This window comes from Megascapheus bottae, chromosome 14, assembly GCF_031878675.1.
Source record: "Megascapheus bottae isolate mThoBot1 chromosome 14, mThoBot2.hap1, whole genome shotgun sequence".
NCBI classification, from domain to species: Eukaryota; Metazoa; Chordata; class Mammalia; order Rodentia; family Geomyidae; genus Megascapheus; species Megascapheus bottae.
This window is the reverse complement of record NC_143522.1, coordinates 3430831-3453589: the sequence shown is the minus strand read 5'-3', so window position 1 is coordinate 3453589 and position 22759 is coordinate 3430831. Positions and strand designations below refer to the sequence as shown.

General features: G+C 40.4%; 1 protein-coding gene across 2 annotated transcripts in view; it reads right to left on the bottom strand.

Annotated features, from left to right (window-relative positions):
• Window positions 1–22759, bottom strand: part of Syt16 (synaptotagmin 16) — a 204189-nt gene that overhangs the window by 18886 nt on the left and 162544 nt on the right. For both annotated transcript variants that reach the window (XM_090344242.1, XM_090344241.1), the window contains 3 exons: window positions 12528–12725; window positions 6961–7215; window positions 217–656 (listed from right to left, as the gene is read on the bottom strand). In XM_090344242.1, the coding sequence (XP_090200368.1) occupies window positions 217–656; window positions 6961–7215; window positions 12528–12725 (893 nt within the window). The remainder of the gene's footprint in view (window positions 1–216; window positions 657–6960; window positions 7216–12527; window positions 12726–22759) is intronic.

The window sequence follows — 22759 nt, the reverse complement described above, 5'->3', positions numbered from 1 at the left end:
GGGGCTGGGAATATATCTGTCAGGTAATCAAGAAGACAGGTGCTAAAGAATCATTGTACCATGAAGTACAAATCATGGCTTGTAAGCATGAAGAGAGCCAAATGGAAAATTAAATTAAGGTATCTGGATTCACATGCTGAATGTCTTAAATCATGGCCTGACATCCCCAGGTCTTCGACCATACCTCATCATCAAAGCACCCTTTAACATACTCACACTTAGATTACTTCTTGGCTCCAGAACCAAAGTCACTTTCATTTCTCCTTCTTGATGCAAGTGGCTGAGATAGAACAGCTTCTCTCCCATCATTCTCTCTCGGGTCATCTTCCAGGCAGCGTAGAGGCGGAAGCGGACAGCACAAGCAGCCAGGTCTCTGGACTCCAGCTTGGCAAAGGTGACCTTCTCCTTGAAGACAGGGTTGGGTCCTCTCTGTATGCTCGTCCTGCCCCTCTGTTTCTTACTAGGCAGCAACACAACATGAACTTGCCAGGAGTTGACACCACTTCGGTCCTTATCTGGGAGGCCCTGTGCTCTCACAACAGTTACTGTGAGCTTCTGAGTGGCAGCTCTGTATTCGAAGATGACATTGAGGTCACCGCACTTTGAGATGGGCTCCAAGATCCTGGATGGCACCTGCAGACTGGACCCATCCTGCTTCCGTTGCAGGCAGAGAAAACAATTAAGAACAGAAATGATGATGCCTAATTACATTCTGGCAAGTCAGTGCCCCCTGGTACATCTCTGGAACCCATGCTCTCAGACTGACTGCCAGCACATAACCTTCTATAGCAGGCTTCCTGATCTTTCTCCATCAGATTGTGAATTCTTGGAGGCTTCAGTACCTGACATATGGCGAGACTTCAGAAAGGGTTTGGGAATGAATAAATAAAGCTCTTGCATTTTGGAAAGTGTTTTCATGCACACTATCTCACAACTGCCCGCTAACATTGAAACCAACTGTGTTACTGGGTCTAAAATTAAGTCAACCATGAAACTGTACAACAGGTGACATTTCCCTGAGTCCCTAGGAGAAATGATTAAGCTAGGGCTAGTTCTCTGCAGGCCAGATCTGTACAGACAAAACTCCTAAGAGAAACCATGGACAGGTGATGAACTGTCAACCTTTCTGAGAGAAGAAGTCAGAGCTGAGCTTCACAAACTTTAATGTGGACCCAACTGGATCATTCATGGATGATGATTTGCTAAGTCTGAGAAGGGTCTTGGATTCTATATTTCTAAGATGCTTTCAAAGAATGTTGGCCTTGGGTCACAATTTTGAGAAGCAAGTATTAAGCAGGGCATCTGCAGCAACTATTTGGCCAGAAAGCCACACTGGGAAGAGAATGGCAAGATTGACATCATAACCATACCACTGGCTAACTTTTGGAGCCCTGGCCAAATCCCAGCTTCTGTATATTCCAGCTGCAATATTCATATTAATACCTAGCTACCTGATAGAGTGATACTGTGATGGTATAATGTGATGGTGTAAAAATGTCTGATTCAGACTGTATATTTCCACCACTGGCCACCTAATCCTAAACATGCTCTTCCCCCATTAAGGATTATATTACCCATGGACTTCAATTCATTTGTACTGCCTATGAGATGCCCTCATTGGAGAAACCAAGAGAAACTGCATTTACTATAGTAAACTGCTCCATCAAAAAATCACAAATCGGGCCAGGAGTTTAGCCTAGTGGTAGAGTGCTTGCCTAGCATGCACGAAGACCCGAGTTTGATTCCTCGGAACCACATACATAGAAAAAAGCTGGAAGTGGTGCTGAGGCTGAAGTGGTAGAGTGCTAAGCCTTGAGAAAGCCCAAGGACAGTGCTCAGGCCTGAGTCCAAGCGCAAAAAAAAAAAAAAATCACAAATCAAGACACAATACCTGCCTGTAACTGACAGGTCTCAGAATGGACTCACTCTTCTAATCAGTTATTTATGTAATCTTGAGCACAGGACTTTATTCATTCAGAGATCACGTCACAAATTATAATAAATTGCCTCAAGATGTATATCGGCCAGTGGGGCTTTCTCATCAAGATCCAGGAAAAGTGTGCAATCAAATGGAATCAAACATTCTTAAGAAACCCAGATCTGCCATTAACTAGTTCTATGACATTGGATAAATTATCTAATCCTTTCCACATTCTGTTTTTCTCAATAGTAAAGTAGCAGTGATACCTACTCCACAGAAATGATGTGAAAAGTAAAAGATTTGACATACACTAGACACCTAATAAATGCTCTTCCCTTTTAAGATTCAAATTAGCCTGCCAAGAAAAATTCAGATTTCTTATAAAATAAAAAAGCTTCTTCTATCCTTTGCTCTGAGCATGCAATCATGTATGAACATTGCTATTCAGAGGTTCTTAGATTCAAGTGATAAAAGTGGTTGCTATGACAACTTCTGAATACAACTGACTAGTGTAGATATAATATTAGAAGCAAGTCTCCAAGGAGTTAGGCCAACTCAAAAATCAAGTCAGAATCTTCTCCAACTCCTTTATCTCTTTTTAAAATTCACATCTATTTCAGCCTCATCTTGATCACCTCTGTATTGCTTGCCTACATATGCTACCTATGAAGCTGTTCCTCTGTTGGGTACCATGGCAAATCCATTAGAGTCTACAAAAGCCAGCTATTACACATACTGTGTCTTCTCGGCTTCACGTCTTGTTCCACCTTCCCTTATTGGTATAGATAGTCAGCTCTAAGTAGCTACAGCCTGACACAACCCAATAAATTCTTACCTCCTGCTCATAAAAATGTAATCACCAGCTGTCATCATGGCTTGTAGATTATAAGATTTAGAAAGCCATGGAACCCTGTTTACCACTGTGTACAGAAAGCTCAGAGTGTGCCTCTATTAACACCACAGTGCAATAAAAGTTTCTCCCATTGGGAAGATATCATGAAATCCGATTATATAACATTTTGGAATGTGGGTCATAAGCAACTTTTTATGTGGAGTGGTGACCAGTTCCGTGGTACATGCTTAAACTGGGCCACCTTTCCTTTCTCCCTCTCATTCTATGCTCTTGTCTCCTGAGATTATATTCTTCAACAGAGAGGCAACAAAGAGCTTTCCTTGGGCTCCACTTTGCTGAGTAAGCCAACAAAGAATCAACATCATTTTCTTCCCTTCCCCCTCCCACTTTTTTGGGCTAGGGCGTAGTACTAAGGCTTCAACTCAGGACTGAGCTCTTGGTAAGGAGACACTTTAGTACTTGAGCCATGCCCCCAACCAAGAAATATCATCTTTCAAAATTCTTATATCAACCTAATAACGTTTAATTCATTTCATGCAAGGGGGAAATAAAGGTAAGAACAGCTAAATAACTAAACCCTCTCTCCTTGTATGCTAAGGTAGAGTGCCTAACCAGGATTTTTCAAGGGTCATATTCTGAATGAAATATGGATTCCTCAAAATCCCTAGCCTTATGTAGAGCCATAAGGTCTTCCTTCTTTCTCCCCAAATCTTTTACCACAGGTATTTATATGTATATTGGGAGTATTAGGTGAGAAGAAAGAAGAGGGATGGTGATGGAAAGTAGAAACTGATACTACTATCCATTTCATATTCTTTTAGGTTTCTGCTCTTACTATTGGGCAAGAGTCACTAGTTTTCTCGTCGACTTCAATGCCGAGGTTTAAAATGCCCTAATTAGCCAGGATCTCACTGTATGTCTACGAGGCTATCTTCAGATAAATGCTCACTTCATCTGCTGGTTTCTGAAGAATCCTGGGACAGAGCTCTATCCTAAAAAGTTTCAGGCTTGTGACAAGGCAGGCTCTGGAATGAGCCACTCCAAGTTGTGGTCCAAGAAAAGTGGGGGCTTTGCAGCCCTTTCCTGGGCTTTTACTTTCGGAGCAATTAATTATTTCAACACACACTGCCTATCAGCAGGCAACCGATGGAGAACCCTCGTGTGGGTACTGTTAATACCTCTAATCCCTTTGACCTTCCTGCGAGGTAAAAATCTCTTCATTCTTATCCCCATTTGGCAGATTTTAATTAACTTCTCAAGGCCAACCTATTAATCAGTGGAAAGGAGAGATGAAAAGTGGGACACCTGTCTCCGTGCACGCTGGAAATCACCACACTCCCATTGCTTTCCCTTCCAAGCCCTCAGCTTGCAGAAAGATGCACATGGCCTCTGCCAGCCGAGAAAACAGCCCTAGAAAACTCATCAGCATAGCAGGGAGCCATACCACATGCTGGGGTTTCTTCAGAGACAAAACAAATGATTCCTTGAGTACACTAATATCCTGGGTTGTTTTATTATTATTTTTTCCCTTGAAGGTAGAACCACTTGCATCAAATTGTCAAAACCCATGTAGGTTTAAAGATTTTCTATCAAACTGAAAAGCCTTTCTGTTTTAGTAAGATAGTGTTGATGTCACCATGTGGCCCAAAGTAAACAAACCCACAATCTGTTCCAGATACCAGATACACGGGGGAAGACAAGGTTCTTAACACAGCTAAGAGGCAAATAAATCAATGCTTAAAAGGCAAGCTAAGCCTGCATAGCAGGCAGTTACGGGAACTGCCTCCAATTTGGATTTGAAGTTCTACTGTAGAAGCACCAAATTACAGTTTTGTCTCAAAATAGATAGGAGGTTGAATGGAACACGCAGAGATGTCTGGGTATTTTTGGAGTCTGAGAACATTTAGTCCCCTCAATACAAGTCTTCTATTAAAGCTCTAGGAGGCAGGTAAAGGGGCAGGGAAGGGAGAATGAGGTGAAGAAGGCCCTTCTAAGCCTAATGGTACAATTTCCAAAGAGACAGAATGTCAGTAGGCAAATAAATAGTTCCACTTTGTTTTTGTGGTGGGGGAATCAAAATGAGTATTTTTTTTTTAGCCAGTTCTGGGCTTGAGCTCAGGGCGTGAGCCCTGTCCCTGGACTTTCTCAAGGCTAGAGCTCTACCACTTGAGCCACAGCACCACTTCTGGCTTTTTTCTATGTATGTGGTACCGAGGAATCAAAGGAATCAAACCAGGGTCTTTGTGCATACTAGGCAAGCACTCTACCACTAGGCCAAACTCCCTGCCCCAAAAGGAGTAATTTTAAATATTATATGGGTTTGACACAACTCTAGCAATAAAATAAGAAGCAGACACCCCTTTCTCTCCCTTTCTCCCTCTCTCCCTCCCCGCCCCCGTCTCTCTCTGTGTCTCATTTTCTCTAATTTTTTATTTTTATTGTTTTACAACAGAACTGGGACTGGAACTCAGGGCCTTGTACTCTTGCTTGAGTTTGTTTGTTTGTTTCTTTCTTTCTTTTTTTCCTTAAGGCTAGTTTTCTACCATTTGAGCCATACCTCCACTTCTGATTTTGTTGATGGTTTTGATAGAAGGTAAGACTTGTAAACTCACTTTCTCTTGATTTTCAACCATGATCCCAAGATCCCAGCCTCCCTGAGTAATTAGAATTACAGGCATAAGCTCAGCCCCTCTTTTTAACAAAGGTGATCAGATTGATGACTTTGGGAATCTATATAGGAAAGACTGCTTTTAGTTCTGGCTCTCAGCAGCAACAGCACGCTCTACCTTCCCCACACCCTCCCAGAGCATCCCAAAGCCCTGGAACATAATTGCTTGCAGTTGTGTTAGATTTCCCTAAGTATTTCATGTGTATGTGTGACTACCCCATCCTCGTAAAAATTTCAGCCCCCTTTTTTATTTTCTTAGGCTTATGCTAATCAAGTCCATTCACTTACTCTTTTGCTATCTTCACAATTGAGATCACTTCAAAGTGTTAAATACTTATGCAACTTGTTGCATCCAATAGAATTTCAAATTAGGTATTAAGCACCAGAATTCAGCACTTTCAATGTCATGGAATCATGACAGGAAGGATGGATCCAATGAAGATTACCATAAATGTCGATACAAATAATTATTATGACCCCTGGAGTCTGCCACCATCATCACCTGCAGTCATGTCTTTGGAAGGGCAGACATATTACAAACCAACTTTAATGAGAGGAGAAACTTGTTGGTGTATTACGAAAGCATCATCAATGGTCAGGAGGACATTACAGCTAAATAGCATCAGTTAGATCTTCAATTCGATTCCCAGCTAACAAATATAAGAACAATGCAAAATTCTTATTAATATACCATGTAGACTTTCATTCAGAAGGCCATTGTTTTTTAGTTAGGCCTTCAAATGATTTTTATTTTAAACAATCATAATTGAAGATGTGAGGTAAATCTGGGTGCTTGTGACTCATACCTGTAATCCTAGCTACTCAGAAAATTTGAAACCAGCCCAGGAAGGAAAGTCTATGAGACCCCTATCTCCAAGTAACAACTAAAAAGCCAGAAGTGGGGCCGGGAGTTTGGCCTAGTGGTTAAAGTGCTTGCCTAGCATACATGAAGACCCGGGTTCGATTCCTCGGTACCACATATAGAAAAAAGCCGGAAGTGGTGCTGAGGCTCAAGTGGTAGAGCTCTAGCCTTGAGAAAGTCCAAGGACAGTGCTCAGGCCCTGAGCTCAAGCCCAGGACTGGCAAAAAAAAAAAAAGCCAGAAGTGGAGCTGTGGCTCAAGTAGTAAGGCACTAGCCTTGAGCAAAAAATGCTAAGAAACAGTGCCTAGTCCCTGAGTTCAAGCCCCAGTCCTAGAACAGGAAAAAAAAAATGGAGTAAATAAAATAGAAAATGAACTCTACTTCCCATGAAAGAAACACACCAGCCTTATGAAAGAACCAAAAGTTCTTTTATGTAAAAAATAAGCCTGTAAGGGTCCATTCTGTGATCGTTCTTCATTTTTTTTCTTGCATTCTCTCCCCTCCTCCCTTACCTTAGAAGCATAAAAGCTTTGGTCATCCCAACAAAAATTTAGTTTAAGTAGAAGATTGTCAGAACAAAGTAATACTTCCTTGGTGGGAAAGAAGATAAAATGAGTGCACACTATTAAAAGCAAAGAAGAGAAAACAACAACTTGCCTCTGGACTCCACATGGAGGAGCTGTCGGTGGCATAGGAATCTTCGAAGCCCCGATTGTTAAAGGCTGCTTCTGCCTCCAAGCTGCCATCCGTAGACTGACGGTGGAGGCTTCGAGCCACACTGGTTTCTGGGTGAGAGGATCCATGGGTTCTAACCTCCCCACTCTTGAACGGGGAATGCAACGGGCACGAGATGGGGTGGTCTTCACAAGATAGAATCCCACAATAGCTCAGTTGGCTGGTACCATCCAAGTCTACATTTGCAAAAAGAAAACCATCGCAGCAATACATTGTTTTTATGCCATTTTTTTTTTTACCTAGCAAAATTGAACAACCACATTGCAACCACATTGGGCTAAGACTACAGAAACAAAATCCCCTTGAATAATACCTGCAGAGACATAATTCTACCTATACAGCAGGCAAACTTGGTCCGTATCACCATAAAGACTATTAGCTTATCATGTGGTATATAAGTAGGTGTAATGCTTCTTAATAATATGATTTTTTAAAATAATAAAATAACAGTAACATTGTGTTGGGGCTGATAACCACAAGATATCCACAAAGCAACTACAGTAATCTAAGGTAGATACCATCAGTCTCCTGACTTTTACTCGACTCATCACTCATCCTTCTCTTTTCCACATTCACTATATTACCCTCTTCTCAAGATCTTCAGTGGGAGCCAAATGTTGCGGCACATGCTTGTAATCCCAAAGTACTGGGATTTCCAGGCTATCCTGGGTTACAGAGTAATGATTCTATCTTTACAAGAAAAATGAGGTTTCAAGATTGTCTCAGTTAAAAAAAAAATTCTAATAGATCCATTGGCTAGAATCCTAGACTTGGATTCAGATGATCTTTGTTTAAATTCAATTTCTACCTTTATAGATCTAAACAATAGTCACACTCTTGGAAACATTATTTCTTTGAAAACAAAAGTATCTCCCTTATTTTTACCCCCACACCCAAACAGCAGCTAAAATGTCTTCTCTATTTGGCCTCCAGTCTGTCCTCATGGTCCCCATCCAAGGATAAGAAAATATTAGAGATTCAGATAGGATGTGCAAGTTGAATGGCAAAGTGGTTGTGAGCAATTCAACTATTATACACACATGCACGGTAGTAATTATTTCCTCCATTAGATTTGTGGTCTCAACGTCAACATATGCTCCTAAAAAGCACTAAACACATGTCTATCACAGTCTTCATCTGCTAGAACTTCCTTCTGAACATTTAAATAGCTTTAAGGTATAGGCAGGTTATCAAATATTTCAAGTATGCAGATGTGCAGCAACATAGTATGTTGGTGACATGAAGTACAGGATTCATACACAGGAAAAAAATGCAAGCATCACCCTGTGTAAACCACAGAAAAACATTTTCAGGCATATATGATCCTTGGGACATAATCTTAGCAGATGCCTGATTTGAGATTTTGCATACACACAAATATTAAGCCATTGAAAATAATCCCCTTATCTGCTTTGTTATTCTTACACATTTAGTTCAAGCTCCTTGGAAATACTTTTCTTGGACACCACATTTTACATTCATATTTCCAATTATTTGGCAAATACACTTTCAAAAGGCCACAGAAAGTGACAGAATGAGGAGAAACTCTACTTGCAAAAACCTACAACAGGAAGCACAATTTTCTTCTAAGTCTCTAATTAGCACACCCATTCCTCGAATCATGAACAGTAAAATGTCCTATTAAACAGTGGGTCATCTATCAATGTGGGTACTGCCCAGCAGGGCTTCAGCACAAAATCTAACTTTGCCAAGAAATTACCCCCATAAAATTGTCTGGAGGCTTTAACTCCTATGGTGATAATACCTAGATCAGTAATAAGGGAAATTTCAACAGCTACTTTAAGCCATGAAACATTACTCATAACTGAAAAACAGAAGTGCTATATTAATGGAACAAACTATTTTCTGTGACAGGCAAGCAATGAATGAATTAAGAAAGCAGTCTGGACTACTAGTTGCAAAGTTGGGGTTTCAAAAGAAAAAAGCAATTTTCCTTTCCCTTCAGCAGTTTATCTATGCTTTTAAATTAATAAGGATGTGTGCCTTAAACACATATTCACAAGTCATGGCTTCTTGTCAGAGAAATGTAGCTTGGCTTCTTAGAAATTATAAGTCATAATTATGTCACATCAATTGCATTAATCTGCTCAGAGAAATTCTTCAACTTCCTTAGCTTATAGCATACTTCATGAGGTCTTGCTATCATATCACTTCCTCCATATTCCTAATTCTTTTTTTTTTTTTGCCAGTCCTGGGCTTAAGCTTACGGCCTGAGCACTATCCTTGGACTTTCTCAAGGCTAGAACTCTACCACTTGAGCCTCAGCACCATTTTCAGCTTTTTTTCTATGTATATGGTACCAAGGACTCGAACCCGGGTCTTCGTGCATGCTAGGCAAGCACGCTACCACTGGGCCAAACTCCCAGCCTCATATTCCTAATTCTTATGCAGCACCAACCAGCCATGCATAAAGATTTCTGCTTTGTATCTATGGTGTCATTTTTGCTGGGCCGTAAGTGCCAACTACATGATTAAACACCAACAGGAATTGATAAGAAAGCGTTTTGTGATTCAAGACATTCCTTGAAGTTGGCTTCAAGGAGATTTTCCAGATATATATGTATATATATATATGTATATATACATATATACATATAAATGAAATACAAACATATGAATATATATTTCTACTTACTCTATTTCTCTGATTGAACCAATTGAAGTAAAACTAAATAGAGTTTTGGGGGATAACTGTACTGAAGCTTTGAACTCAGAACCATACTTGCTAGGCAAGATCACTACCACTTGAGTTCCACCCTGACCTCAGCCGCTTTAGCTTTAGTATGTTTCATACAATGTCTCATGCTACATCTCCTGTGTAGCTGCATGATAATGTGTGCCAATAAGCCTGACTTGTTTTCCAAGTCTTCCTGCGATGTCCTCAAATTCTGATGCTATGTCTTCCCTACAAGAAGCTGGAATTACAAGTGTGAAACACTGTGTCCAGGTAAGATTTTTTTTTTACTTTACCAGGAAAACAAATATCTGCCATTTATAAACTATCTTAAGGACTACAACTCAAAAAAGTTAAACTGCTCTATGAGTAGACTAGCACACGTTGCACCTCACCCTGCAATCCAGCTTACACCAAACTCACCACAACTTTATCAGGTATGCAGATACATAGACACGTTCAGTAATACTAAGTTTGACTCACAGAACTAAAGTCTCATGCCTAAAACATTTTTTAAATAACATCATCAATGAACAGGGAATGAAATCATTAAAAGTAAAACATGGAACAACCTGCTAGCTGCTGGTGGTTCATGCCTGTAATCTTCACTGCTCAGAAGCCTGAGATCTAAGGATCTCAGTTCAAAGTCATCCTGGACAGAAAAGTCCATGAGACTCTAATGTCCAAGTAAAGCTCAGATAGTAGAGCACCAGTCTTAAGCAAAAATCCTAAGGGAGCCCATCCCAGGCCCCGAGTTCAACAGTATTCTTGTAGCTCATTCATGGTTCAGGTTTTTCTTGGATTTAGATTTTTAATTACAGTTTTCAACACTTTGGTTCTATTTTAAAGTGGAAGCATTACAATTAATCTTTTTTTAAGCCAGTAGTTATAGTGGAATAAAATAGCTAAATTGACAACAGACCAAAAATCTACATATAAACCTTCTCTAGGATTGATTTATAATCTTTTGTTATATTTGCTCCTGAAATAAATCCACAGATGTAAAGATAAACAAAAGGAAATGACAGGAGGAAATATCAATAAAAACTGTATCAAAATTTCCATGCTATTTAGTGGTCTAAAATTTAGCCTGATAATCCTACTAATTTTCTTCAAAACTTACTTAATGTGTTCAGTGTTATAGATTCTTCCCTCTGTCTGACAGAGAAAAAAATTTTTTACCTTCTCTAAAACTACCTGTCAAAAATTCAGAATTACCAGTTATGATAAGAGATAAGTTACTGCTACTTCCAAGAAGGGTAAGGGTGGGGTGGTTGTTAGAGCGTTAAGAACCCTGGCCATTTGTGTAAATCAGAATCCAGACACACTCAGGCTTCTGGGAAATGGGGCCATTAGCTTTAGAATTAAACAGGAGACTCCCAGGGAATCAACTGCTATTAACTTTCATTAGCTACCATTTGCCCTCTTCGTGGAGAGAAAGATGCCATGATATAACACCAGGGAAACAAACACATCAAGAGAGGGACTGAGGAAGTAGGAGCCATCAATATTGTGGTTTGGTTACACAAGGCTGATATTCATTAGCTTACCCTAGGCTAAAAAGAGTAGCTATAAAGAATGTTGTGCTGGCTTATGTCAATAGCCAAGCTACCATGATGAATAGCAAATTTTCCCTACAGAAAACAGAGGTCATTTGCAAACTCTGCTTCTATTTCTCCTTTGTTCTTTTTCCTTCCTATGCTTTTTATTTATTTATTTTTGTCTTTCATGGGGCTTGAACTCAGGGTCTGCGCACTGTCCCTGAGGTGCTTTTGCTCAAGGCTAGCATTCTACCCCTTTGAGCCACAGCACTACTTTCAGTTTTTGAGCAGCTAACTGGAAATAAGAGACTCATAGGGACTTTCTTGCCTGGCCTGGCTTTGAACTGTGATCCTCAGATCTCAGCCCCTTGAGTAGTAGCTAAGATTACAAGCATAAGCCACCAGGACTCAGCTCTGTCCTATTTTTAACACCATATCAAACATTCTTCTCTTTTATATGCTCTTGCTTTATGCTCCCTGTTTTTCCTTTCTAGTGACAGAACACAACACTATATGTACTATATTCTATTGGACCCACTGATCACTGAAACCAGCCATGAAAGGAGATGATAAGACATATTCTCTTGGTTTTTATTAATTATACCTCTCAGACCCTTTTTCAGTATCTGTGCCTCCTCAGGGTTTGGGGCATGAAAGTGTAAGAGGAATGCCTGCTCTTAGCTAAGCACTAAGAAATACTATTTGGAGCTGGAAGCAGGTGGCTTTAATCCTAGCTACTCAGCAGGCTAGGATCTGAGGATTGCAGTTCAAAGCCAGCCCAGGAAAGCTCATAAGACTCTTATCTCCAATTAACTACCAGAAAACTCAAAGAAGAGCTGTGACTCCAAGTGATAGAGCACTAGGCTTGAGCAAAAAAACTCAGAAAAGCTCAGCACCCAACCTGTGAGTTTAAGCCCCACAACAAGGGAGAGTGGTGGGAGGGTGGAAGGGAGGAAGGAAGGGAGAGAGGGAGAGGGGGAGAGGGGGAGAAGGGGAGAGGGGGAGAGAGGGAGGGGAGGAGGGGAGGAGGGGGGGAGGGGAGGAGGGGAGGAGGGGAGGAGGGGAGGAGAGAGAAAGCCTATAATGTTCTTTCTGCATCTTCTTTGGTTTATTTTGCTTCACTTTCTTTTCCTGTCTGGGCTCTTATATGGACAACATTTAGATGATTCAAAAATATTCTTACCATAGACCTACATCTTTGGTCTAAGGATATTGATACAAGGAAATTATAATACAATTAATAGCTCCATACCTGCTTCTGGGCTATCTTCTTCATGGCTCGAAAGCAAATGGCTACATCTGGGTTTCTGGTTCGATTCTGTTGTCTTTCCTTTCTCAGAGGCTGCACGGAAGCTCTGGGATCGGGACACTGAAATCTCAAATTGTTTGATCACATCTCCGTCGCTGTCAGATGATGTCGATGCTTCTTCACCATCCCCAAAGCTGTCAACTGGGAACAAACCAAGAGCCTTAAGCCTCTCATGTGGTTGTGATCCAACACAGAGCCAGATAAACCAAGAAAGGAAAGAAGAACATGGATGATTAGTCTGGACCAACAAGTTCAAACTGGGTGGAAAATGCTTTTGAAGTGGAATTTTGAATCCAAAGAGGCTGGGGTTAAGGCTCAAGTGGTAGGAGGATGCCTTACAAGCTAGGAAGAGACCCTGAGCTCAAATTACAATACTGGGGGGGGGGAAGTGTTGACATTTCTGAGATTTTTTTTATATTTTTATTGTAATTAGTAAAAGGGTTCCATGATATTTGCCAGATAGAAGGTGCATTAATTCACATACATTGATACCCTTTCACATGTCTTGGTACTCATTACCCTCCCCCACCCACCACCCACTCCCCGTATTGGTTTTCCCCCCTTCCCTATCAAGTTTCAGATAACCAAATACAAATAAATTCAATATATCAGATAACAAAGTGAGATACTGTAACAATATGAGATACCCAAGGAACAGCAAAGGAGATGAGGGATAACAGTACATTAAGGACAACAATCATTTCTGAGATTTTTTTAAAGACAATTAATAAACATTGTTTCCTATGTACCTGGAATTATTCTAATATGTGCTTTATTGAATGCACACAAAATGTGTTATTTCCATTTCCCAAGTAAGAAAACAGAAACAGACAAGTGACTGAAGAGCACAACCAAGACTCCAGTTCAAGCTCTGTGTCTTTACAGCCTGCTAAGTGGGATCAAGATGAGCTCTGAGGCTGCTTCCTTGCAGTAGCCAGCTGCAGAGGCCAAGCCCCAAATTCTCCTTGGCCATCCCCTGGATTTGGGATCATTTCTAAGTAGTGAGTCACTCTTCCAGGGTCTTTTTTAGCCCCTAACTTGTCCATGTCCACAGTTTCTGCCTGGAAGGCACCAATCATGAATCTATTTCTCACTGATCTTCTTAATGGGGCATATAAGCCATGAACATGAGAGCACATTGGTTTTCTCTCACTCAATTGCATTGACTGAGCTTCATTCCCTGAAAAACTACGTGTCCAGAAAACTAGTGTTCTCACTAGGATTCCAATAATCAGCATCCACACTATTCCCATCGGAAAACCACCACAATGAGAGGTTTCTAGCGCCTGCATGCGCCAGCTGTAATATAAGATTCACAGTACTCTGATATGGGTTCACATTACACATGGGAGAGATCCCAAAGAGAACAGAAATAAAATTTAACTCCCTCTAACCCCAAAAATCAAACCAGATAGCGAGCCCAGAGGCAGGCAGGGGAAACAGGCCTGGAGGAATACTTAAACTAAACATCCTGTGGAGTGCTTTCCAGTTCTATGATTTATTCTACTTTTATTACTAGTACATTTTTTGTCAGTCCTGAGGCTTGAACTCAGGGCCTGGGCACTGTCTTTGAGCTTTCTCAAGGCTAGCATTCTACTACTTGAGCCACAGCACCACTTCTAGCTTTTTTCTAAGTGTTACATAGTACCGAGGAATCAAACCTAGGTTCTGATGCATGCTAGGCAAGCACTCTACCACTAGGCAACACGTGTGTGTGTGTATGTGTGTGTGTGTTTGTGTGTGTGTGTGTGTGTGTGTGGTGTGTTCTGTGCCAATTCTGGGACTTGAAGTTAGATTCTGGGCACTGTCCTTGTCCCTGAGGTTTTGTGCTTAAGACTAGTACTCTACCACTTGAGCCACAGCTCTCCTTCTGGCTTTTGGGGATAGTTAATTGGCAACAAAAGTCTCAGGAGCTTTCCTACCACTGGCTTTGAACCACAATTCTCAGATCTCGGTCTCCTGAGTAGCTAGGATCACAGCAATGAGCCACTAGCCATGAGGGCAATTTTTCAATAGTTGTAAAATATCCATTTCTAATAGATAATCCAACACATGGCCATTTTCCCATGTTTAAAATGAATTATTAGAACTAATTAACTGAGTTACTGATCATTCAGAAAGCAAAGATTCTCTTCACCTAATATGCTAATCATGTAGCAACTGAGACATGTGTGCAACATTTCTGCCAGGCAACCTTCTTGGAGTTTGCATATTCTATTTAATCATCCTAAACACTGCCTAAAATACAGGCCAATATTATTCCCCTATATAAAAGTAGAAAGTGAGGCACCCAGAACAATTGAGTTACCCTGTCATAGAAAGCAAAGTTAGGAAAACGGCACAGCTGAGATATGAACAGAGAACTTGCATTCTTTTTTTTTTTTTTTTTTTTTTTTTTTGCCAGTCCTGGGCTTGAGCTCAGGGTCTGAGCACTGTCCTTGGACTTTCTCAAGGCTAGAGCTCTACCACTTGAGCCTCAGCACCACTTCCGGCTTTTTTCTGTGTATGTGGTACCGAGGAATCGAACCCGGGTCTTCATGCATGCTAGGCAAGCACTTTAACCACTAGGCAAAACTCCCAGCCCAGAACTTCCATTCTTAACCTCTGTGCACAGCATCAAATATCATTGCGTGAAGAAGCTGTATTGAGCTGACTCCTCAGCAAAGAGGCAAGAGGCAGCTTTGCATTTTCCCTGAAATCTGTCAGGAGGCTGAAAAAAGAGAAGTTGAGTGGGAAGCGTAGTCAGTTGGCATGGGTGTGAATGTACACGGGCAGGCTGCAGGACAAGCGGCCTGCTGCTCCCTAGGAGATAGGCCCTCCTAATGGGACTAGCTACAAGTGCACAAGCTATTCTAAGTGTCATTTCCCAAGGGCCTCAGAGATTTCTCAGTCCCTAAAGGAAATCTGTGACTCTTCTCAAATATCATTGAGCAGAAACAGTAGCACTATTCGAGTGGCAAAAGCAACCGTTACATGGCATGTCTCATGTGCCAGCCATTGATCCAGAATATGACATAGATTCATGAATTTACTCCATCCAACAACCCAGTGAAGTACCTCCAATCAGTGTCCCCATCTCATGAACAAGATAATTAAGGCACAGTGAAGTTGATCATTTGTCACTGTCATCACAGTGTAGAATACTAGAGAACACAATTCTAGTGCAGGCTGTCTTGCTCTAAAGTCAATGGTTCCTCAAGGAAGGAAACATAAACCCTGAAACTCTGAGCTTCATCACTAGTAAAATTAAAACCACACAGGTTGGGCTGCAAGGAGCCCTTCTTTTGTTTAGCATAGACAAAACTGGCATCTACAAAAGTGAAAGGTAAAGCCCAGAAAGTAGAGAGATTCTCTGATGAGAAGGGCCCCAAAGAGGAGTCCTCTTGGAAGGTAGCTTTTATAGTATGGGGCACCTCCCATAGTTCTTCAACTGGTATTGCTGACTTGTGCAGTCACCTCCCCTGCTCTATTCATTGGTTGAATGGACACACAAAAGCATTCTGGGAAGAAGAGTTTGAACAGGCGCCCGAGGCACTGTGGGAAGAAGAAGCATCACAATGGACCAAACGTTATCTATCCTTTACTACATTTACCAATTTCTATCCCTAACTACCTAACAGTTTCCAGTTTCTTTTCCCCTCTGCGATGCTTTCTGTTAAATGAGTCCAGAATGAGTATGGGCAGTCTAAGATGCTCCCAAAAGTATCTTTTAGGTAATTAGTCCCTAATTTCCACTTATTAAAACCAAGGCCCAAAGAAGCAAAGAAAAAAATCAGCCCATAATCACACCAAGCCAGGCCTGACTGAATCTCCAGTATTCTAACGTCAGTATAGGTCCTATATGGTTTTCTTTTCTGTCTCTTCTGTGTGTGTGTGGGTATGTGTGTGGCTCATATATGTATATATATGTGAGCGTTTTCTGTTTTAAAATTCAAATCTTAGCTCTTTACCTATTTGGCAGCCCTCAGTTACTTGCCAGTATAGTTGTCCCTACATATGAACTAAATAGATGATCTGACTTCAGTCAACTTTATCTTGTGAAAAAAAAAAAAGAGTCAGTCATTTCCAAATTGTAGCACTTACTTCAGAGATAAGACAGTAATTTTCTGAAGTAACCATGTAAATGCCTAAGTTCAGATTCCATGTGAATTAAATACCTAATCAACTAACGTAGTGCAAAGTCAGTTTTCATTGCTAAAATATCATTTTCTTAGCCATTAGGTTTTTCAGTATGACCAAAAATCTGAATAATTATCATAGGTCCAACTTGAAGTTGAAATACTGATGATTTTACTCAGTCACAATTTAGACAGATCTTGGATGTCATCCAAATATCTACTACCAAAGAGAAACCCAAATTGTCTGCCATCTTTCTGATTCATGGACACCTGGCTTTCTCCACCCAGCATCTAGGTGAGCATGGATGTCTGGCATTCACAAGGATTTTATGATGATTGACAGAGAAAGCTAATTGCACTGAGCCATCAGTAATGAATTCTACTGGAATGGAAACAGAGGGTCTCCCCTCTCTAACTTCCAATGAGATACTTTCTAATTGAAGGAAGGTCCAAGGAAATGCTATCTTTACTTTCCACCTGCAAGAGACAAAGGGGGAGGTGAGAACAGAACTGCCTGCTACATGCAATTCCATTGAAGGTTACAGTGGTTATGAGGCCAGATCATAGAGTCCAGCTGCCATATGTTGCCCTCAGCATCTTCTCTTTGTTTTGTGACTTCAGAGAGTTCTTTCACTACAGGAATTTCAGTGACTTGATCTTGACATTCTTGACCTCATACAATGATTGTGAAGATTAAATAAGCTAAACCAGCTACATGCACTTAGCATCTAATTGATATTTTTCAGAACTCAAAAAATGTTCCTTTATTATCATTTTCATGTTGGTATTGCTCTGTATGCAAACCTTTGTAGGCATATTTTCTTTTACATAAAGAAAAGAATACCCCTGCTTTTCCAGGGTTTGACTTGAGAACTTGTCATCCGGCTTGCTTTGTTATAGGAGAAGGGTAGAAGGAACAGAGGCCAGGACAGTAGAAGATGAAGCCGATTGTGTGGGTTGTATTTCTCACCTCATCTCACAATCCTTGTTCCCAAGCCTGGATGCGGAGAGCCTTGTAGGAGTTAGCAACACTGTGTGGAAGTAGGCAGTGCCCAACACCTGCTCATTTTGTTGCTTCTTTTAAGGCAAAAAAAAAAAAAATCTACCAACTGGCAGTGCAAAAGAGGATTTCTTGAGTTTGTCTGCTGCTATTTTATAGATGGAGAGAAAATTTATAAAGGATCACTATGGCTCCACAATTATTAATTCATCTTCAACCCACACAGGAGCAATTGGGTAGAAGTAAGCATTGCTCACACCTTCAAGACTTTGAGACAGGTGGGGAGATTGTTGCGTTCGGTAGTGCAGTGCTTGATACTTATAATTACAATGCTAGGAAATTCCTTTGATATGAGATTGCTCAAAACTCCACCAGCAATTGCCTTTCCATAGTGGCTGGATGAGAATAGAAATAAGGACACAACGGTTAAAGTGAAAAAACAGAGGGGACAATCGCCTCTACATCAAATCCCAAGGGGGCAGAAAATAGCCATTTGCAGACTCAACAAATTAGGGAAAGATTTCTACACTATTCAATCTTCATGTTTCCACACTATGTTCTGTACAGAATAAGAACTATTTCAGAAATTCTTTGTAGATTTTCAAGGCCATGGTGGAAGTAGAAGTTCAGGTCAATGCACAGAAATAAACAATTTAGGTCAAATCTGCACCCTCCAAAAAATGTCAGGAATATTTTGCTTTAATACATTTAATATTTTCTGTATAATTCTTCTGGAGAAATGTAGGTACCTAACATTTCAAAGAAGCTTGAAAAAATGAATATAACTCAACTCGTTGATGATGTAGAGTAGAAGCTATGGGTGATACACCTGAAAAGATTTACCTGTTGTCTAACAGGGCATGTCATGGGCATACCTGCTATACTACCCCAACTCTTGTGTGAGACACTGTGACAACTCAGGTTCCTATATTAATGGAGAGATGATAATAATAAAGTATGACTACATCAAATACAAGATTTTTCAGTAAAATTAGTAGTTTAGAAAGCACTATACTAAGAAACCAGGAAGTTACAATATTGAGAATGGCAGTTCTAAAAATACTAAAGCAATTCAAATCAACTGTACTACAAATCAAAATTATATATTCACAAAAATATTGTAAACTATTTGCAGGCCTAGAGTGTGAACAAGAGCAGGCAAATGCTGGGTGGCATATTCCTTTTGGAAGGACACATCTTAGGTGGGTGAGGCATAGGGTTATGAGCCTATCCCTGAGAAGGGATAAGCAACTAACCAGACATCTGAGGACAAGAGCTCAGCAAAGACAGAGTAGCTCCAAGTACAGGGGACAAATCCCACATGGAGGGAACTACAGAGAAAATTCAAAAATAAGGAGAGCTTAGCTTAACCATTGCCTCAAATCTGAACTATCACTGTACAGCAAAGAATCTAAGGAACAAAAAATTGTTGAAAAAAAAAAAGAAAAGTGGGCAACATTTGTTTCAGACACATCCCTGCTGGCTGTCATAAGCAAAAAGAAGGTAAAGCATTGAATCTACCTGGGCCAGAAGAGTTTGGTAAACACATTAGGCTTTCCATGAACACTTTCAGGTCAATATTAAAAGTAAAGTAAACAGGCCAGGAGTTTGGCTTAGTGGTAGAGTGCTTGCCTAGCATGCAAGAAGACCGGGGTTCGATTCTTCGGTACCACATACATAGAAAAAAGCCAGAAATGGTGCTGAGGCTCAAGTGGTAGAGCTCTAGCCTTGAGAAAATCCAAGGACAGTGCTCAGGCCCTGAGCTCAAGCCCAGGACTGGCAAAAAAAAAAATGTGAAGCAAACTGTAAAAGAAAAACACAACCCCATCCTACCAAGTATAAAATCATAAGCTAAAAGGAGTCAGCTAGCTATTTAATTTTATGCTACAACAAAGTAACTCTTGAGAAAAAGGAAAGATTCTAATGATTCATCATTTCCTTCATAATAACCAGTAAACAATTAGAAATTACTAGACACACACACACACAGAGTAACTTGCATAACTGGGAAAAAAATCAGTCAATTGGGCTAGCTTCAAGGTAACTAAGAGGTTGGCGGTAGGAGGCAAAACTCTTTCTTTTTAATATAATGTAATCCTTCTATTAATTACAATAAAAATATATGGAAAAAAATAATCCACAAAAATCAGGAGCTTTTCTGTGTGCCAACAATAAGAAAAGCAAGGCTGAACAAGATGAGGGGTGGGGGTGGAGGGAGGGAAATGGGGACCAAGACATGAGAAAGGGTATCAATGTTTGTGAAGTAATGCACCTTCTATCTGGTGAATATAATGTAACCTTTCTATTAATTAGAATACACATATATGAAAAAAAGCAAGGCTGATCCAGGATATAGAAACGAAATCCATATAATGAGTGATTATTGTCCTTAATGTACTTTTGCTCTCCCTTGGTTATCTCACATTGTTACAGTATTTTACCTTGTTATCTCATATATTGTATACATGTTTATTTGGCTATTTGATATAGGATAGGGAAGGGGGGGAAACAACATGAGGGGCAGAGGCAGGGAGAGGGAAATGGGGACCAAGACATGAGAAAGGGTATCAATGTTTGTGAAGTAATGCACCTTCTATCTGGTAAATATAATGTAACCCTTCTATTAATTACAATAAAAAATATGTGAAGAAAAAAACTTAAAAAGAAAGAAAAGCAAGGCAGAAATCAGGAAAGCAACTCCTTTTGTAATAGCCTCAAAAAATAAAATAATGATCTCAAATTGTTACTGTATCTGACTTTGTTACCTGGTATTATTATATATACATTTATTTGATTCTTTGAAATAGGAAAGGGAAGGGGTGAAAACTAGATGATTGGGAAGGGTTGGGGGAGGGTAATGGGGACAAAAACATGAGAAGGGGTATCAATGTGTGAGAAGTAATACAGCCACTACCTGGTGAATGTAACTGTAACCCCTCTATACATTACCCTGACAATAAAAAATCTTTTTTTAATTAATGTCATTAAGAGCCATTTTTTATTGTATTTTATTGTTGGGGTAATATATGGAGGGGTTACAGTTACATTCACCAGGTGAGGCAAAAACCTTATAAAACATCTACTACTTATTAAAAAAATTGAAGGGAAATATGACTGCAATGAATATATGAAGGAAGAATCTCAGCAAGAAATAGAAAATATGAAAGAACTAAGTAACTGCTCTAGAATTGAGAATTTAATATTTGAAAGTATTTTTTTAAATGTCACTATATGGGTGTTATAGCAGGTCAGAGATGGCAAATGAAATTTCAAAAATCTCAATGGAAAGTAACCAATTCAAGGTATATAAAAATTTGGGGGAAAGGGCCAGGAGTTTAGCATAGTGGTAGAGTGCTTGCCTAGCATGCACAAGGACCGAGGTTTGATTCCTCGGTACCACATACATAGAAAAAAGCCAGAAATGGTGCTGTGGCTCAAGTGGTAGAGGTCTAGCCTTAAGAAAGTCCAAGGACAGTGCCCAGGCCCTGAATTCAAGGCCCAGGACTGGCAAAAAAAAAAAATTGGGGGGAAAAATGAAGGCCTCAGGAAACTATCATGGCATATCAAGTGGTCAGAAATAAGTATAACTGGAGTTCAAGGACGAAGACATTATACCTGAAATCCTAGCTACTCAGGAGGCTGAGATCTGAGGGTTCTGTTTCAAAGCCAGCCCAGGAAAGAAAGTCCATGAAACCTTTATTTCCAATTAACCACCCAAAAACCAAAAGTGTGCTATAGCTTAAAGTGGTAGAGTGCTTGAACAAAAGAGCTCAGGGACAGGGCCCATGCCTTGAGTTCTAGCCCCATCACTGACAAAAGCAAGAGAGAACGGGGGGGGGGGGGGGGGGGGGTAAAGGGAGGGCAGAAGGAAGGAAGGCAAAAGATGGAAGAAAAATAATAATTGAGAATCAAATTTGTAAAAACAAAAAAAAATCAACACAGAGATCAGTAACCTAGTCTAAAAGTTCAACATAGTAATCAATTAACAAAAACAGAAAAGTAAAATACTCTTGAGCTGTAAGACAAATCACACATTGTACATCCGAACAGCAGTACCCATGTGAACAGATTTCTCTCAGAGACAATGGAAACATGAGAATAATGGAATGATCTATGAGGAAAGTCAGCCCTTAATTCTATACGCAAAAAATTATCAAACCTTGTACATCGAGAACTGTTACATGGAATTCTTTGAGCAAGAGACCAAAAAAAAACCCCAAAAACACAAAACTGAATTTCATGTGGAAGGAATGAAGACAATAGAAATACCAAACAAAGTGTGATACTTTCTTCAACTTTTCTAAAAGACAACTACCTAAAGATATCATATCATTGAAGGGACCCCTTTCTTGACTTCCCCAAAATCCATCCCCTGTAGGCATTTCCCATCTTTATGACAGAGGAGGACTTGACCTAAGGCGGGGGCTGCAGAATCCCTGATAACAGCTCAGACTACAAGAGCAGCTAAACCAGGTGGAGTTACCAGAATTCCTCCTCACCCCACCCCCCTTGGCCTGCCAGGGAATTCCCTCCCCTTCCTTTGTCATCAGAGCAGTGCACCAGAAGCCCACCGAGATGATAGGTCCGTTCAAACAGCAAAGGTGTCAGTGGTTGCCCCAGCCATCACTCAGGTATTTTGAGAGTCCATTGGCCACCTGTATGGCCAGCCCAACCACATGGCTGGGGGCCTATAAAAGTAGCCTGTGAGATCAGGCGGGGTTGCTCTCTCCCTCACATCTTAGAGGCGGCCCTAATCGGTCAGTATGATTCTCGATGCTAGGCGCAGAATAAAACTCTGTTTAACTTAACTTCCAACTTCCGCTTTTGTGTAAAGACTCATTCCTTTGATCACCGACCCTAACAATCATAGCATGGAGCTAATGAAGAAAATCACCCAGTTACAATAACACAAAGGAGAGAGCAGTGGATGAATCATACAATCGCTGTGTATCAAGTCCACTGTTGTGGTATTAAGTACCACATTTTTGATGTGGCACTTGAATAATTTAAACTAGAGCTGGATAAACTGAGGTAGTATATGTAATCCTCAAAACAAA